Raw genomic sequence first — 16,344 nt, forward strand, 5'->3', positions numbered from 1 at the left:
CAGGGGAGCTGGGGGGCTGGGAGGGGGCAGGTCTGGGGGTGCTGGGGGGCTGGGGGGGGGCAAGTCTGGGGGTGCCACGGGGTTGGGGGGGGGCAGATCCAAGGGGGCTGGGGGGCTGGGGGGGGGCAGGTCCGGGGGTGCTGGGGGGCTGGGGGGGGGCAAGTCTGGGGGTGCTGGGGGGGCAGGCAGATCCAGGGGTGCTGGGGGGCTTTTGGGGGGCAGGTCTGGGGGTGCTGGGGGGCTGGGTTGGGGCAGATCCAGGGGGCGTAAGAGGCTGGGGGGGTCCCAGTCCCCCCCCGCTGGTGCCAAATCTGGGGGGCACTTAGGGCTGGGTGGGGCCGGGTCCCCCCCTCCTGGGGATTCTGGGGGGGGGTCCTGGTGCCCCCCCACTGGGGTCAGCTCCGGGGGGCTGGAAAACGCCAGGCCTGGGGTGGGAGAAGACAAAAGGGGGGGATGTAGGGGGGGGGGGGTCCCATCAGCATCGCCCCCCCCCACACTGCATGGTGCCCCCCCCCCCGAAGCACCCCCCCCCCCAGAAAGGGGCCAGGGGTCCCCACACTCACCCTGCTCCATGGGGCTGGTGCTGCCCCCCCCCGCGGCCACCGCAACCTGCAGAGGACAGAGCTGGGTGGGCACAGGGACTGGGGGGGGGGGGGGGTTGAAGTTTTGGGGTGTCCCCCCAACACCCGCACCCCCCCCCTTACCTCCTGGGTGCCCCCCATGGTGGGGGCGCCCGCGATGTCCAGCTCCGTGATGCGCAGGGGGGGCAGGTGCGGCCTGTAGAGGGGCGCCCGGCCGCAGAAGAGAGGGTTGGTGTGGAAGAGGGGCTCCTCCTCCTCCAGGTCCTCCTCCTCCTCATCTTCATCCTCATCGTTGTCCTGCTCCTCCTCCTCCTCCTCCTCCTCCTCCTCCTCCTCTTCCTCTTCCTCCTCCTCGCTCCGTTTGGGGTCTGGGGGACTGGGTAAGATGGTGGCATCGGTGGGCACGGGGTCCTGGGGGATGGTGTCATCCATGTGGGTGGGCTTGGGTGAGGTGGTCTCATCCATGGGCTTGGGCGAGAAGGTCCCATCCATGGGTGAGATGGTGCCATCCATGGACGTGGATTCAGGCAAGATTCTCCCATCCATGGCCATGGACTTGGTTGAGATGGTCCCATCTGTTGGGACATGTGCCCATGAGATGGTGCCACCCACGGGCTCGGACTTGGTTGAGATGGTCCCCTCTGTGGGCATTGACTTGGTCGAGATGGTCCCATCTGTTGGAACATGCTCCCAGGACATGGTCCCGTCTGTGGGTATTGACTTGGTCGAGATGGTCCCATCTGCTGGGAAATGCTCCCATGAGATTGTGCCACCCATGGGCATGGACTTGGTTGAGATGGTCCCATCTCTTGGGACATGCTCCCATGACATGGTGCCATCCATGGGCATGGACTTGGTTGAGATGGTCCCATCTGTTGGGACACGCTCCCATGACATGGTGCCATCCATGGGCATGGACTTGGTTGAGATGGTCCCATCTGTGAGCACTGACTTGGTCGAGATGGTCTCATCTGTTGGAACATGTGCCCATGAGATGGTGTCATCCTTGGGAATAGATTTGGTCAACATGGTGCCACCCATGGGCACGGACTTGGTCGAGATGGTCCCATCTGTTGGAACATGCTCCCATGACATGGTCCCATCCATGGGTGTGGACTTGGTTGAGATGGTCTCATCTGTGGGCATTGACTTGGTTGAGATGGTCCCATCTGCTGGAACATGCTCCCATGAGATGTTCCCATCTGTGGGCATTGACTTGGTCAAGATGGTCCCACCCATGGGTGTGGACGTGGTTGAGATGGTTCCATCCGTGGGCAAGGACTTGGTCGAGATGGTCCCATCTGTGGGAACATGCTCCCATGAGATGGTGTCATCCTTGGGAATCGACTTGGTCAGCATGGTCCCATCTGTTGGAGAAGGCTCCCATGACATGGTCCTATACATGGGCACAGACTTGGTCAAGATGATCCCACCTGCTGGGACATGCTCCCATGAGATGGTCTCATCCATGGGCAAGGACTTGGTCAACATGGTCCCATCTGGGGGTGTGGGCTTGGTCAAGGTGGTTCCATCTGTTGGGACATGCACCCATGACATGGTCCCATGGGTGGGCACGGACTTCGGTGCAATGGTCCCAAAGGTGGGCATGGACGTGGGCGCGATGGTCCCAAAGGTGGGCAGGTGCTCGTGCGAGACGCTCCTGTCCACGGCCCCACACCCGCGGGGCTCCTGCCAGAAGCCCCCACCCAGGGCCACGTCCTTGTACGAGAAGCTCCCACCTGTGGGCGACGCGGTCCCACCGGGTGGTGGGTGCTCACAGGAGATGCTCCCGCCCACGGGCACGGACTGGGGCGAGCTGGTCCCATGGGTGGCCACGGGCTCGTGTGGGGTGCTCCTGGACGTGGGGATGGGCTCGGAGGTGGTGGTCCCATGGGTGGCCAAGTGCTCGCGTGAAATGGTCCCATACGTGGAGATGGATTCGGCGGAGGTGGTCCTATGGGTGTCCACGTGCTCGTGTGAGGTGCTCCCATACATGAAGGTGGACTTGGAGGAGGTGGTCCCATGGGTGGCCCCATGCTCATGTGAAGTGCTCCCATATGTGAAGATGGATTCGGAGGACGTGGTCCCATGGGTGGTCACGTGCTCATGTGAAGTGCTCCCATACGTGAAGATGGACTCAGAGGAGATGGTCCCATGGGTGGCCACGTGCTCTGCCAAGGTGCTCCCGTAGGTGGGGATGGATTCGGAGGAGGTGGTCCCATAGGTGGCCACGGTGGTCCCATGGCCGTCCACGTGCTCGTGTGAGATGCTCCCACCCACGTCCACGGGTGAGAAGCTCTCACACGCAGCTCCACGGCTTGGGTGCTCCATCAGCGTGCTCCCACCCCCAGAAGTGCACAGGGGCGAGGAGCTCCCATGGGTGCCCACGCGTCCCACCGGGGCGCCCCCGTACACGGGGACGGGCTCAGAGGAGGAGGTCCCATGGGTGGGGACGCGCTGGTGCGAGCCCCCCTGGTGACCAGGGTCGGACCCGTGGGTGCCACCACCACCACCAGCGGTGCCACCACCGCCGTGGGTGCCACCACCATGGGTGCCACCGGTGTCCCCGTGCTGCCCGTCGATGGCCCCCTGCAGGTCCCAGACGCAGAGCTGGGCCTGCACCAGGCTGGCCCAGAAGACGTCGGCGGGCGCGGGCAGGGGGGGCCCGGGGGTCCCGGCGGCCGGGGGGGCGGCGTCGGAGAAGACGATGGCGTCCTGCGCCGCCAGCGCGCCGGGGGGGCGGCCGCCACCCGGCTCCATGCCGCGGCGTCACCGGCGTCACCGCGGCCCCCCCATGGCCGTGGGCCTGACCTGGGGGAGGAGCCCCGTTAACGGACGGATGGGGGGGGGGGCGCTGGGAGCCGGGGGCCCCCCCAGCGCGCCCCACGCCGTCCCCGTGTCACCCACGTCACCGCCCGCCGGCTTCCGGCCCCGCTACCGGGGCAGGAAGGGGGGATGGGAGGGAGGAAACCCTGTGCCCCCCCCCCCACCCCCCACCCCATGCGTGTCCCCCCCACGCATGTCCCCCCCCACGCGTGTCCCCCCCACACCCCCTGCCCCACACCGTGCCCCACAGCCCGCCCCACGCCGCCCCACAGCAGCCCCAGGGGGAGCCGCGGGTGGGGGGCACCCACGCCCTGCCCCCCCCCCACACCCACCCGTGTCGCCCCCCCACGCGTGTCCCCGTGGGTGCCCCCCCCCAACCCGCACCCAAGGGTGGGGACCCCAAGGGGGTTGGGCTCCCTGCCCCCCCTGCACCCCACAGCGGGTGCTTCCGGCGTGTTTTTTTGGGGGGGGGGGTCCCTCCAAATCGCGCGTGGGTGCCCCCCCCACCCCCCCGTGGCGGGCTCCCTGCGGGGGGGGGGGGTCCCTCCGGTTCCCCCCCCCCCCCCCGCCCAACGCCCCCCACCCACGGGAAACCCACGGGGGAGGGGGGGGCAGAGGGGGGGCGTGGGGGAAGCCAAGGGGCGGGGGGGTAAACTGGGGGGGGTAAATTTGGGGGGGGGCTCCGGGGGTGGGGGGGGGGCACCCGGCTCCTGCTCCCCCCCCCCCCCCCCGCTCCCCCTCCCCTTACCGGCACGGCCGGCGCGCGCGAGGGGGGGCGTGGCCAGGACTGGCCCCGCCCCTTCCTCCACCGCCCCTCGGGAGGGCGGGGCGGGATTGGCCACGCCCACTTCCCCGCCGTCCCGAGGCCACGCCCCCTACCGAGAGGCCACGCCCACTTCGGGGGGGGCTGCGCGGGGGGGGGGGGGAAGGGCCTGATCCTGACGGACAGCGGGGGCCTGGTCCTGAGCCGGGGGGGGCCTGGTCCTGCCCCGCACCTGGGTCCTGGTCCTGCCCCTCAGCTGGGCCTCATCCTGCCCCGCTCCTGCCCCACAGCAGGGCCTGATCCTGCCCCCACAGACGCGCACCGCACACCAGCCGCTGCAGCCAGCACCTTTATTCCCACAGGAGGCTGTGGGGGCGGTGTGCCAGCCCCCCCCCCCACCCACGGGTGCCCCCCCCCAGTCACTTGCGGCGCAGGTAGAAGGAGGTGATGGAGTCCTGGGCGGCCGGGGGGGCCAGGCCCAGCGCCTCGCCGTGCCGCGGGGTGGTGCTGAGGAAGTGCCCGGGGAAGGCGGCCGACTCGAAGGTGTGCGTGGAGCCCCCGAACGTCTTGTAGAAGGTGTAGGGCATGGCGTGGTCCTCCGCGTGGAACAGGTCCAGCACCCCCACCTCCTGCGGGGGTGTCACCGTGGGTCACCGACACCTCAGGGACACCCCCGGGTGGCATCGCCAAGGGGTGGCGGTGTCCCAGGAACCCCCACCTTGGGGTGCCACCACCTTGGGGTGCCCACCATCTTGAGGAGACACCATCCCAGGAACCCCTGTCTCCAGATGTCACCACCTCCAGGTGCCACCAGTTTAGGATGACACAACCTAGAGGTGCCACCACCTTGGGGTGACCCCACCTTGGGGTGACACCACCTTAGAGTGACCCCACCTTGGGGTGACACCATCCCAGAAACCCCCACCTCCAGGTGCCACCACCTTGGGGTGACCCCACCTTGAGGTGACCCCACCTTAGGGTGCCACCAACTTGGGGTGCCACCACCCTGGGGTCACACCACCTCGGGGTGCCACCACCTCGGGGTGCCACCACCCCGTGCACTCCCCACCCCACACACCCCCACCTCTTGGTTCCACCACTCCCGGTCTCCTCCACCTCCAGCTACCCCCACCCCACATCACCCCCACGGGCACCCCGCCCCCTTGTCCCCCCCCATCTCGCAGGGGTTCCCCGGTGACCCCCCCCCCGCTCACCTCCAGCCGCAGCTGGGGCTCGGGGCCGGTGCCGCAGGACAGGGCCTGGCTGCCCCCGCGGATGCCCACGATGAGGGGGCAGCGCCGGCGCTCCAGGTGCCGGTTGGGGACCACGCTGATGGCTTCTGCGTGGGGACAGGGCGAGCGGGTCGGCGGGGGGCACCCATGGGTGGGGGTGACCCCCCCCCCAGTGCCCACCCACCCACCCACCCAGCACCCACCTTCCTGGGCGGCGTTGGCGCCCTGCAGGCTGGTGGCCACCAGGCGCCCCCCCTGCAGGCACAGCGCCTTGTGCTCCGCGTCCCGCACCGCGTAGTGGTAGGGCTGCGCCGTCCCCGAGGCCACCGAGGTGGTCATCGTCTCCTCCTCGAATCTCACTGCGAGGGGACATGGGGACACGGGGGGCGGGGGTGTCGTGGGTGCGTGGGGACAGGGGGGCGTGGGGATGGGGGGTGAGGGTGTCACGGGTATCTGGGTGTCAGGGGGAACGTGGGGACGTGTAGGGTCTGGGGATGTGTGGGGACACGGGGACACGTGGGGACATGGGGATGCGTAGGGACATGGGGACATGTAGGGACACGGGGACTTGTAGGGACATGGGGACATGTAGGGACACGGGGACGTGTAGGGACATGGGGACACAGGGACAGAAGGACTTGTAGGCATCACTGGCACATGGGGAGGGGACCCAGGGATGTGGGGACAGGGGACACAGGGATGGGGGACGTGGGCATCAGGAGGACAGAAGGACATCACAGGCACGTGGAGGGGGGACACAGGGACATGGGGAGGAAGCATCATGGGGTGTGGGGACATGGGGATGGAGGACAAGAACATCGTGGACAACAAGGGGACACAGGGACATGTTGGCATCACAGGCATGTGGGGAGGGGACATGGGGACACGGGGACATGGGGACACGGGGATATGGGGACATGGGGACAGGGCGCGCGTGTCCCCTGGCCTCTACCTTTCCCCAGGAACTCGTCGAACAAGGCCTCCATGTCGGGGTCAATGACGGACGTCACGGGGCCGCTGTCCCCCGAGGTCCCCCCCACGGTGACACCCAGCGGGCGCTCACGGCGCTGGGCATGGTCCTGGCACCTTCGGGGGCTCCCGGCACCGCCTCTGGAGGAGCGAGAGAGGGCTGAGGACGGGTGCCACCGCGCCGGGGGGGCCGGTCCCCGAGCAGGTGGCCCCGCACCCCTGCCACTTACCTGGGGGCTGCTGTGGACGCGTGGGACATGGCAGAGCCTGCACGAGAGAGGGGGCAGCGCTGGGGAGAACCGGCAGGGAGATTCCCCCCGTCGCCGCCCCGCACCGCCCGCCGCCGGTTGTCAGTAGGCTCCAGAGTGAACGGCTCAGGAACGCTGCCCGGATCTGATCCCAGCAGACCAGCACCCCGTCCCCGTCCCCGTCCCCGTCCCCGTCCCCGCCGGGAGCGCTACCTGCAAAGGTGTCGGCCTCCGAGAACCTGCTGGGGAGTGGTGTTCTCTGCGTTGTCACCCACCGGTGGTGGCACTTATAGGGCGTGGGGACAGGGCCCGCCCCAGGGACGAGCCCAGACGCGGCGCAATGGCGAAATGCCGGCAGGGCCCTGTGTCCTCTGCTCCCTGTATCCTCCACCTGCACCGTCCCCACGGTGTGGCCCCCGCGCCCTGTCCCCATGGTCCCATGTGGGCTGTCCCCGTGGTCCTGTGTGCTCTGTCCCAGTGGTGCCCCGTGCCCTGGGGACCATGCCCACTGTCCTCAGTGTCCCATCTGCGTCGTTCCCCTTGTCCCATGCTCTGTCCCCATGGTCCCACGCGCCCTGGCCCCGTGGTCCCGTGTGCCCTGGCCCCTTGTTTTCTGAGCCCCGTGGTCCCATGCGCCCTGTCCCCATGGTCCCGTGTGCCCTGTCCCCATGTTTTTTTATTCCCCATCCTCACGATCCCATGCGCCCTGTCCCCACTGTCCCGCGTCCCACGTCCCCACGGCCCTTTGTGCCCCATCCCCACGGTCCTACACACCCTGTCCCCCCCCGGCCCCCTCTGGGTCCCCATCCCCAGCATCCCATGCACTCCACCACCCCGTTCCCGTGCCGTCACCCCGTTCCCGTGCTGCCACCACCCTATTCCCGTGCCGCCACCCCATTCCCGTGCCGTCCCCAGCGCCGCGGGCGGGGGCCGTGCCGTGCGGGAGGCGTCCGCCAGCGCCGGATGCGGGAAGGGGCCGTGCCCCGCCGGGGGCAGCCCCGCCGCCTGCGTCACCCCCACCCCGGGGACTCCCCGTCCCCGTCCCCGCCGAGGCCGTGGCGCAACGCCGGGCACCCCGGGGCAGTGACGCAGGGGGGGTCACGGTGCCACCCATGGGGACAGGGACATCGGGGAGCAAAGCGCCTTTATTGCCAGGGTGCCACTGTCCTCGGGGGGGACGTCACCATCCCTGGGGGACATCACCAGCCCTGGGGGGGTGTCACCATCTCTGGGGGGGTGTCACCGTCCCAGGGGGATGTCACTGTCCCAGGGGGATGTCACTGTCCCTGGGGGATGTCACCGTTCCCGCGGGATGTCACCGTCCCTGGGGGGTGTCACCGTCCCTGGGGGGTGTCACCGTCCCCAGGGGGATGTCACCATCCCCGGGGGGAGTGCCACCATCCTGTGGGGGATGTCACCATCCCCAGGGGGGTGCCATCATCCCCAGGGAGATGTCACCGTCCCTGGGGGGATGTCACCGTCCCCGGGGGGCTCAGCAGAGCTGGAAGTAGAAGTCGAGGACGTGGGTGGCATCAGGGTGCCGCGAGAGCCCCAGGGGCTCGTGGGCGCGCGCTGAGGTGCAGAGGAACCAGCCGGGGTTGGCGGCCGACTCGAAGCGCCACAGCCCGTCCTTGTAGGAGCGGAAGAAGGTGAAGGGCGCCGAGGCCTCGCCGGCGCGGGGCAGCTCCGTGATGTTGGCGGCCTGCGGCGGTCGCCGGTGTCACCGCCGGGGGCTGCGCCGGCTGACGGTGTCCCCCGCCCCCACCGCCGCCCCCCTGGCACAGCCCCGTGAGCGTGGTCCCGGTGGTGTCCCCGTCTCTTTGATGTCACCTCCTTCACTGTGTGGCCCCATCCCCACACTGTCCCTGTCCCCATGGTGGTCCCACCCCTGATGTCCCCATCCCTGTGGTGTCCCCATCCTCATGATCCCCGTGTGTCTTGTCCCCATAGAGTCTCTGTCCCCATGGTGTCCCCAGCCCTGTGGTGTCCCCAGTCCCGTGGTGTCCTCATTCTCATGTTCTTGTCCCTATGGTGTCCCTATCCCCATGGGGTCCCCACAGTGTTCCTGTTCCCACAGCATCCCCATCCCCAGGGTGTCAGTGTCCCCATGGTGTCCCCATCCCCACTGTGCCCCCACCCCTGTGGTATCCCCAGTGTCCCTGTTTTCACTGTGACCCCATCCCCATGATGTCCCCATGGTGTCCCCATCCCTGCGGTGTCCCCGTCCCCATGGTGTCCCCAACCCCACGGTGTCCCCATGCTATCCCCATCGCCATGGTGTCCCCAACCCCATGATGTCCCCAACCCCACGGTGTCCCCATGCTATCCCCATCCCCATGGTGTCCCCAACCCCATGGTGTCCCCAACCCCATGATGTCCCCAACCCCGCAGTGTCCCCATGCTATCCCCATCCCCATGGTGTCCCCATCCCTGCCATGTCCCCAAGCTATCCCCATCCTGGCAGTGCCCCCGACCCCACAGTGTCCCCATCCCTGTGGTGTCCCCGTCTGTCACCTCGAGCCGCAGGGTGGGCTGGGGGGCAGCGGGGCTGGCGAGGCAGCGGGTGCCGTTCTGGATGCCCATGATGACGGGGAGCCGGGCGTGCTCGAAGGAGCGGTTGGGCACCCAAAAAACCTTCTCTGTGGGGACACCGAGGGAGGACATGACACACCGTCAGCCCTCCCCCACATCCCCCCCGTGTGTCCCCAAGCCCCCGCTCACCTTCCAGCGCAGCGTTGGCGCCCTGCAGGTGCCCGGCCACCAGCTGGTTGTTGCGCAGGTACAGCGACTTCTGGTTCATGTCCCAGATCCTGCGGGGACACCGTGACCCCAATGCCCCCACCGGGACCCCCGGGACCCCTCCCGGCCCCCTGCCCCTTACCGGTACTTGAAGACCTTGGTCTGCAGGGTGGGCGCGTGGCACGACGCGAAGCCTTCGGCCTCTGCGCAGAGGATGAGGAGGGCGAGGGTGAGCGCCGTGGGGCTGGCCATGGGGCAGGCCATGGGGCTGGCCGTGGGGCAGGCCACCCCTCGCCTTTATAGCCCGCGGGCTCGGCGGCTCCCTCCTGAAATCGCCAGCCCGCGGAGGCGGGGATGGGGTGGGGGGCTGCCGGTGTTGCAAGTGCTCCCGGTTCCGCTTCCCCCCCCGCTCCCGCCCGGTGGCCCCGGTGCCGCTCACCCATGGGACGCCCCACGCCGGCCGCCCCGGCTGCGCTGCCCTGCCGGGGGAGGAAGGAAGGAAGGAAGGACGCGGGGGTGTTGCCACACTGCCAGCAGGGTGCGAAGGGCTCGCCCCACCCCCCCACCCATGGGTGCTCCCGCTGCGTGGGGGGGGACAGAGACAACGAAGGCACGGGGGGGGGAACAACGGGGAGCTGGCAGAGGCGGGGATCGAACCCGCGATCTCCTCTCTGCGAGCGCGGCGCCCTCCCCGCCGCGCCACCTGGCGGCGCGCGCGCGCGCGCGTCACGGAGGCGGCAGCGCATGCGCAGCGCGGCGGGGCGCGCGGCCGGAGAGACGCGGCGTGGGGAGCGGTGAGTGGCCGCGGCGGGGGGCGGCGCATGCGCAGTGCGCGGGGAGGGGGCGGGCGGCGCATGCGCGGTGCGCGGTGTGTGTGTGGGGGGGAGGCCCCGGGGAGGGCCGGGCCGGGCCATGGCGGGCAGCGGGGGGCTGCGGGCGGCGGTGGCCGCCCTGGTGCTGGCGGCGTGGGGCGCCCACGGGCTCTACTTCCACATCGGCGAGACCGAGAAGCGCTGCTTCATCGAGGAGATCCCGGACGAGACCATGGTCATCGGTGCGGGGCGGCGGGGAGGGCACCGGGGGATTGGGGCGGGGGGGGGGGGAGGCACCGGGGGGTACCGGGAGTGGGGGCGGGGCACCGGGGGTGTGGTGAGGGGGCACCGGGAATGGGGGTGAGGCGAGGGGAGGGGAGGGGCCCCCGGGTTACCGGTGAGGGGGTTCCGGGTTACCGGAGGGGACCCCGGGTTACCGGGGGGGGGGTCCCCGAGCACGGGAGGGGGGGTCCTCGGGGTACTGTGGGGCATTGAGGAAGCCTCGGGGCTGAAGCAGTAACGGGAGAGACCCCCGGGAATGGGGGGAGACCCCCGGGGACCGAGGTGGTGACGGGGGAGAACCCCGGGAATGGGGGGGGACGGGCAAAAGGAGGGACCCCCGCGCACCGGGGAGGGCACTGGAGGAGCCCCCGGGGCTGAGGTGGCAACCGGAGGGACCCCGGGAACGGGGCAGGCAGCGGGGGAGGGCCTGGGGGCGAGGGGAAGAGGAGCAGAGACCGTGAGGGGGAAGGGCCGGAGTAGGAACGGGGGGGAGAGACCCCCGGGAGTTGGGGGGGATGAGGGAAGAGACCCCCGGGAACGGGGAGAGGCAACGGGGGAGACCCCCGGGAGTGGGGCAGGTAACGGGAGAGAGCCTGGGGGGGGCAGGGGGAGAGACGCCGGGGGATGGGGGGGCGACAGGAAAACCCCTGGGGAGTGAGGTAGCAATGGGGGGGCGGTGGGCAGGGAGTGGAGGGGGGTGAGTAGAGAGACCCCCGGGAACGGGGGGGGCAGCGGGGGAGAGCCCTGGGGACAAGGGGGAGACTCCTGGGGATGGGGAGGGGGGTCGGGGAGACCCCCTGTGGGATTGGGGGGCAGTTCGGGGGGGTCAGGGGCAGTTCCGGGGGGTCGGGGGCAGTTCCGGGGGGGTCGGGGGAGCTCTGGGGGGGTCAGGGAGGCTCTGGGGGGGTCGAGGGGGGCTCTGGGGGGTGTCCGCGTCCCTGCTCCGACCCGCCGCCCCGCAGGGAACTACCGCACGCAGCTGTGGGACAAGCAGTCCGAGGCCTTCCTGCCCTCCACGCCGGGGCTGGGCATGCACGTGGAGGTGAAGGACCCCGACGGCAAGGTGGGTAGGGTTGGGGGGCGGGCTCGGGGGTCCCGGGGGGGGGCCTGATAATGACGCGGGGGGGTGTGTGTGTGTGCGCGTGTCCCCCCAGGTGGTGCTGTCGCGGCAGTACGGCTCCGAGGGCCGCTTCACCTTCACCTCGCACACGCCGGGCGAGCACCAGATCTGCCTGCACTCCAACTCCACCCGCATGGCGCTCTTCGCCGGCGGCAAGCTGGTAACGGGGGCTGGGGGGGTCCCACGGCACCGGGGGGGGGCGCGGGGAGGTCCCCCCCCGAGGCGCTGACCCCGCGGTTGCCCCCGCAGCGGGTGCACCTGGACATCCAGGTGGGCGAGCACACCAACAACTACCCCGAGATCGCCGCCAAGGACAAGCTGACGGAGCTGCAGCTTCGCGCCCGGCAGCTCCTCGACCAGGTGGAGCAGATCCAGAAGGAGCAGAACTACCAGCGGGTGAGGGGCCGCCCCAAAACCGGACCCCGAAACGGGGGGGAGGGGGGTGTCCGGCACCCCCCTGACCCCGCGTCTCGGCCCCGCAGTACCGCGAGGAGCGGTTCCGCATGACGAGCGAGAGCACCAACCAGCGCGTGCTGTGGTGGTCCATCGCCCAGACCGGCATCCTCATCCTCACCGGCATCTGGCAGATGCGGCACCTCAAGAGCTTCTTCGAGGCCAAGAAGCTGGTGTAGCCACCCCAAAGCCCGGGGGGGCCACCCCAAAGCCCGGGGGGTTCCCCCAAGCCCAGGGAGACACGGCCCTACGAGCCCCCGCAGAACGCCAGGGGGCTGGAGGGGGGCTGGGGGCGCGCTGCTGGCACCTGGTGCAGGGGTTTTTTGGGATCAATAAAGGCTGTGGGGTCCCTGGGCGTGCGCTGGTGTTTTTTGGGGTGCTGGTGGGGGGGGTTATTGGGGTGGGGGATTTTGGGGGTACTTTAGGATGGATGAGGGGCCTTTGAGGTGCTGGGGGGGGCTTTTTGGGGTCCTTTAGGGTGGATGAGGGGCCTTCTTGGGGTGCTACATGCAGGGCTACTTCTTTGAGGCCAAGAAGCTGGCGTAGGCCCCCGGGGGGGCCACCCCAATCCCCAGGTTCCCCCCCAAACCCATGGAGCTGCAGCCCTGCAGAACACCGGGGGGCTGGGGTTGCGCTGCCCGCACCCGGTGCGGGGGTTTTTTGGGATCAATAAAGGCTGTGGGGTCCCTGGGCGTGAGCTGGTGCTTTTTGGGGTGTTGGAGGTGGGGTGGATTGAGTGGGGGGGGGGGGAGGGGGTTCTTTAGTGTGGATGAAGGGCCTTTTTGGGGTGCTTTTTGGGGGAGGGGGTGTTTTTTGGGGCATTTTAAGGTGGATGAGGGGCCTGTGGGGTGCTTTTTGGGGTGGGGGGCATTTTGGGGTCCTTTAGGGTGGATGAGGGGCCTTTTTGGGGTGCTATGTGCAGGGCTACTTCTTTGAGGCCAAGAAGCTGGTGTAGGTCCCCCGGGGGGGCCACCCCAAACCCCAGGTTCCCCCCCGAACCCGTGGAGCTGCGGCCCCGCAGAACACCAGGGGGCTGGAGGGGGGCTAGGGGCACGCTGCCCGCACCCAATGCAGGGTTTTGTTTTTTTTGGGGGGGATCAATAAAGGCTGTGGGGTCCGTGGGCGTGAGCTGGAGGTTTTTGGGGTGCTGGGGGGGTGTGGAGTGGGGGGGGGACTTTTGGCATGAGGGGATTTGGGGGTACTTTATGGTGCATGGGGGACATTTGGGATACTGTGTGCAGGGCACTTTTTGGGGTGGGGGGACTTTTTGGGGTACTTTAGGGTAGATGAGGGGCCTTCTTGGGGTGCTGTATACAGGGTGCTTTTTGGGGTACCTTGAGGGGGCTGAGGGGCCTTTTTGGCATGCTGTGTGTGGGGTGGATTGGGGTGAGGGGGCTTTTGGGGTAGGGGTGCTTTTGGGGGTACTTCAGGGTGGATGAAGGGCCTTTTTGGGGAGCTGTGTGTGGGGTGCAGGTGCTTTTTGGGGTACTTTAGGGTGGATGAGGGGCCTTTTTTGGGGTAGGTGTGTTTTTGGGGATCCTTTAGGGTGGATGAAGGGCTTCTTTTAGGGTGCTGTAAGTGGGATGCTTTTTGGGGTTGGGGTGCTTTTGGGGGTATTTTAGGGTAGATGAGGGGTCTTTTTGGGGTGGGGGTTCTTTTTGGGGTACTTGAGTGTGGATGAGGGGCCTTTTTGGGGTGTTGTGTGTGGGGTACAGGTGCTTTTGGGGGTACTTTGGAGGTGGGCCTTTTTGGGGTGCTGTGGGGGGTGCTTTTGGGGGTGGGGGGTGCTTTTTGCAGTACTTTAGGGTGGATGAAGGACCTTTTTTGGGGTAGGAGTGCTTTTTGGGGTCCTTTAGCGCGGATGAGGGGCTTCTTTTAGGGTGCTGTAAGTGGGATGCTTTTTGGGGTTGGGGTGCTTTTGGGGGTATTTTAGGGTAGATGAGGGGTCTTATGGGGGTTGCATTTGGGGGGGGGCGTGCCTTTTGGGGATACTTTAGAGTGGATGTGGTGCCTTTTTGGGGCGGGGGTGCTTTTTGGGGTACTTTAGGGCGGATTGGGGGCCTTTTTGGGGTGGGTGTACTTTTTGGGGTGGCTTTACTTTTGGGGTGGCTTTACTTTTGGGGGTCCTGTAGTGCAGCCGAGGCACGCTCTCCGCCCCAAACACCCCTCCCTCGAATCGCGACCCCCACGGGGGGTGCCCCCCCCTTTCCCCCAGCACCCAAGGGTGCCCCCGAGCCCTCCGCACCGCCAGGGGGCGGCGGAGGAGCCTTTTCGGGCCCGCTCCCAGCCGAGATGGCGGCGGCCTTCGAGCACCTGGGGCTGGACCCGCGGCTGCTGCGGGTACCGGGGGGGGGGGCTCGGGGATAACGGGGGGGTCCCGGGGGGGGTGTCCGGGTTCCCCCCGTAACGCTCCGTCCCCGCAGGCCGTGTCGGAGCTGGGCTGGGCCGCCCCCACCGCCATCCAGGCCCAGGCCATCCCCGCGGCGCTGGAGGGCCGCGACCTGCTGGCCCGGGCCCGCACCGGCTCCGGGAAGACGGCGGCCTACGGGCTGCCCCTGCTGCAGCGCCTGCTGCGGGCCGCGGTGAGGGGCCGGGGGGAGATGGGGGGCGTGGGGGGCCGAGACGGGTGGGGGCACCCTGGGGTGGGGGCTGCGAGAGGGATGGGGGCCATGTGGGCACCCTGGGGTGGGTGGGATCCGTGGGGTGGGCACTGATGGGAGTAAGGGTTTGGGGGTGTTGGGCGTGTGGGTGGGATCCTAGGGGTGGGTGCTGATAGGGATGGGGGCCACGTGGGCACCCTGGGGTGGGTGGGCTCCTTGGGGTGGGAGTGGGGGTGTCGGGCACGGGTGGACTCCGTGGGGGGTGTGGGATCCATGGGGGGGGGGCTGAGAGGGATGGGGGCACCCTGGGGTGCCTGGGCTCCATGGGGTGGGGGCTGGTGGGAGTGGGGGTCTGGGGGTGTTGGGCGTGGGTGGATGCTGTGGGGCGTGGGTGCTCCATGGGGTGCCTGGCAGCACGGGGGAGAATCGGGGCGCGCGGACTACTTAGAGCATCATGCATGGGGTGGGGGTCTCCATGGGGTTGAGGGATCTCCTTGGGGTTTGGGGGACTCTGTGGGGTGCCCGGGGGGCTGTGGGGTTTGGGATCTCTGTGGGGTTTGGGATCTCTGTGGGGTTCGGGGGGCTCTGTGGAGTTCGGGGGCTCCATGGGGTACCCGGGGTGCCATGGTGCAGCTCCCCCCCGCCTGCTGCCTCCGTCCCCTTGGTCCCCGCTGCGCCGGGGCCGGGTGGCGCTGACGGTGGTGGTGCCGGGGGGGGGGGGTGTGTGCAGGCACCGGGTGCGGCGGCGCAGGCGGTGCGGGCGCTGGTGCTGGTGCCCTCCAAGGAGCTGGGGCAGCAGGTGGTGCTGAGCCTGCGGCAGCTGGCGGCCTTCTGCGCCCGCGAGGTGCGCGTCGCCGACATCTGCGCCCACACCGACCTCGCCGCCCAGAAGTGAGTGTCCCCCTCCTCTTGTCCCCCGTGTCCCCCTACTTGGGGGTGTCCCCGAGCTGGGCGGGTGACCCCCCCGTGTCCCCAAGGCCGGTGCTGATGGAGCGGCCGGAGGTGGTGGTGGGCACGCCGGGCCGGGTGCTGGCGCACCTGGAGGCGCGCAGCCTGGTGCTGCGGCACTCGCTGGAGTTGCTGGTGCTGGACGAGGCCGACCTGCTGCTCTCCTTCGGCTTCGGCGACGACCTCAAGGCCCTGCTCTGGTAGGGGGGGAGGCGGGGGGGGCGGGGGGGGGGGGGCTGCAGGGGATGGGGGTTGGGGGGATGTGAGGGGGCCTTGGGGAGGTTTGGGGGCGCATCCGTGACTATGGGGTGCTGCCGGGGATGGGGGCCGTGGGGACACGGGTAGGGGGTTTTGGGGGGGCATTGTGGAGGTTTGGGGGCGCATCCAGGACTGTGAGGTGTTGGTGGGATTAGGGGAGGTTGTGGGGATGTGGGGAGGGGTTTGAGGGGGCATTGTGGAGGTTCAGGGGCACATCTCCAACTGTGAGGTGTTGGTGGGGTTAGGGGAGGCAGTGGGGACATGGGTAGGGGTTTGGGGGGGCATTGTGAAGGTTTGGGGGCATATCCCCAACTGTGGGGTGCTGCTGGAGTGAGGGGACTTGGGGGGCACAGCCAGGGGTCTCGTGGGACGCTCTGTGGGTTTTTGGAGCACAGCCGGTGCTGGGGGGGGGCTTGGGGTGCACCCCCAGGCCTGGCAGGCATTGTTAGGCCAAGGGGAGGGGGGACCCCACTACGGGGCCAGCGCTGAGCCCCCCGCGCCCCCCCAGCCACC

The 16,344-nt window shown here is 69.0% G+C and overlaps 5 protein-coding genes across 5 annotated transcripts in view; 2 read left to right on the forward strand and 3 right to left on the reverse strand.

Annotated features, from left to right (window-relative positions):
* Nucleotides 1–60: 60 nt before the first annotated feature.
* Nucleotides 61–4,221, reverse strand: LOC310886759 (uncharacterized protein; the record flags this gene model as incomplete). Its single annotated transcript, XM_083811759.1, has 4 exons — nucleotides 4,156–4,221; nucleotides 705–3,392; nucleotides 564–609; nucleotides 61–425 (listed from the first exon to the last, which is right to left on the reverse strand). Coding segments are annotated over exons 2-4 (3,048 nt in total), but the record flags the coding sequence as incomplete, so codon positions are not given.
* Nucleotides 4,222–4,552: 331 nt separating this feature from the next.
* LOC310886753 (interleukin-1 receptor antagonist protein-like) lies at nucleotides 4,553–7,316 on the reverse strand. The gene is made up of 6 exons (XM_083811751.1): nucleotides 6,833–7,316; nucleotides 6,602–6,638; nucleotides 6,355–6,512; nucleotides 5,606–5,761; nucleotides 5,385–5,509; nucleotides 4,553–4,799 (listed from the first exon to the last, which is right to left on the reverse strand). The coding sequence occupies exons 1-6, from the start codon at nucleotides 7,050–7,052 to the stop codon at nucleotides 4,590–4,592; spliced, it is 906 nt and encodes a 301-aa protein (XP_083667877.1). The 5' UTR covers nucleotides 7,053–7,316; the 3' UTR covers nucleotides 4,553–4,589.
* Nucleotides 7,317–7,746: 430 nt separating this feature from the next.
* Nucleotides 7,747–9,915, reverse strand: LOC310886754 (interleukin-1 receptor antagonist protein-like). Its single transcript, XM_083811752.1, has 5 exons — nucleotides 9,798–9,915; nucleotides 9,501–9,561; nucleotides 9,341–9,429; nucleotides 9,134–9,258; nucleotides 7,747–8,321 (listed from the first exon to the last, which is right to left on the reverse strand). The coding sequence occupies exons 1-5, from the start codon at nucleotides 9,799–9,801 to the stop codon at nucleotides 8,112–8,114; spliced, it is 489 nt and encodes a 162-aa protein (XP_083667878.1). The 5' UTR covers nucleotides 9,802–9,915; the 3' UTR covers nucleotides 7,747–8,111.
* A 300-nt stretch (nucleotides 9,916–10,215) lies between these two features.
* On the forward strand, nucleotides 10,216–12,380 carry TMED4 (transmembrane p24 trafficking protein 4). The gene is made up of 5 exons (XM_083812065.1): nucleotides 10,216–10,412; nucleotides 11,415–11,515; nucleotides 11,607–11,732; nucleotides 11,822–11,968; nucleotides 12,055–12,380. Exons 1-5 carry the CDS (start codon nucleotides 10,271–10,273, stop codon nucleotides 12,202–12,204), a joined length of 666 nt encoding a protein of 221 aa, XP_083668191.1. The 5' UTR covers nucleotides 10,216–10,270; the 3' UTR covers nucleotides 12,205–12,380.
* Nucleotides 12,381–14,236: 1,856 nt separating this feature from the next.
* Nucleotides 14,237–16,344, forward strand: part of DDX56 (DEAD-box helicase 56) — a 6,075-nt gene continuing 3,967 nt past the window's right edge. Inside the window, exons 1-4 of the mRNA XM_083812069.1 lie at nucleotides 14,237–14,365; nucleotides 14,449–14,607; nucleotides 15,356–15,516; nucleotides 15,603–15,773. Of these exons, the coding sequence (XP_083668195.1) occupies nucleotides 14,318–14,365; nucleotides 14,449–14,607; nucleotides 15,356–15,516; nucleotides 15,603–15,773 (539 nt within the window). The 5' untranslated portion in view covers nucleotides 14,237–14,317. The remainder of the gene's footprint in view (nucleotides 14,366–14,448; nucleotides 14,608–15,355; nucleotides 15,517–15,602; nucleotides 15,774–16,344) is intronic.

The sequence above is a fragment of the Anser anser genome, assembly GCF_964211835.1.
Source record: "Anser anser genome assembly, chromosome: 26".
Classification (NCBI taxonomy): domain Eukaryota; kingdom Metazoa; phylum Chordata; class Aves; order Anseriformes; family Anatidae; genus Anser; species Anser anser.

Coding starts and splice junctions, on each gene's coding strand:
- LOC310886754 (XM_083811752.1), bottom strand. Junction 9,430..9,500: donor ACCAAGGTCTTCAAGTACCG/GTAAGGGGCAGG, acceptor GTGTCCCCGCAG/GATCTGGGACATGAACCAGA. Junction 8,322..9,133: donor AGCCCACCCTGCGGCTCGAG/GTGACAGACGGG, acceptor CGACCGCCGCAG/GCCGCCAACATCACGGAGCT.
- LOC310886753 (XM_083811751.1), bottom strand. CDS start 7,052: ATGGGGACAGGGCGCGGGGGCCACACCGTGGGGACGGTGCAGGTGGAG. Junction 6,639..6,832: donor GGAGGCCGACACCTTTGCAG/GTAGCGCTCCCG, acceptor TCTCTCGTGCAG/GCTCTGCCATGTCCCACGCG. Junction 4,800..5,384: donor AGCCCCAGCTGCGGCTGGAG/GTGAGCGGGGGG, acceptor ACACCCCCGCAG/GAGGTGGGGGTGCTGGACCT.
- TMED4 (XM_083812065.1), top strand. CDS start 10,271: ATGGCGGGCAGCGGGGGGCTGCGGGCGGCGGTGGCCGCCCTGGTGCTG. Junction 11,516..11,606: donor TGAAGGACCCCGACGGCAAG/GTGGGTAGGGTT, acceptor GTGTCCCCCCAG/GTGGTGCTGTCGCGGCAGTA. Junction 11,733..11,821: donor TCTTCGCCGGCGGCAAGCTG/GTAACGGGGGCT, acceptor TTGCCCCCGCAG/CGGGTGCACCTGGACATCCA.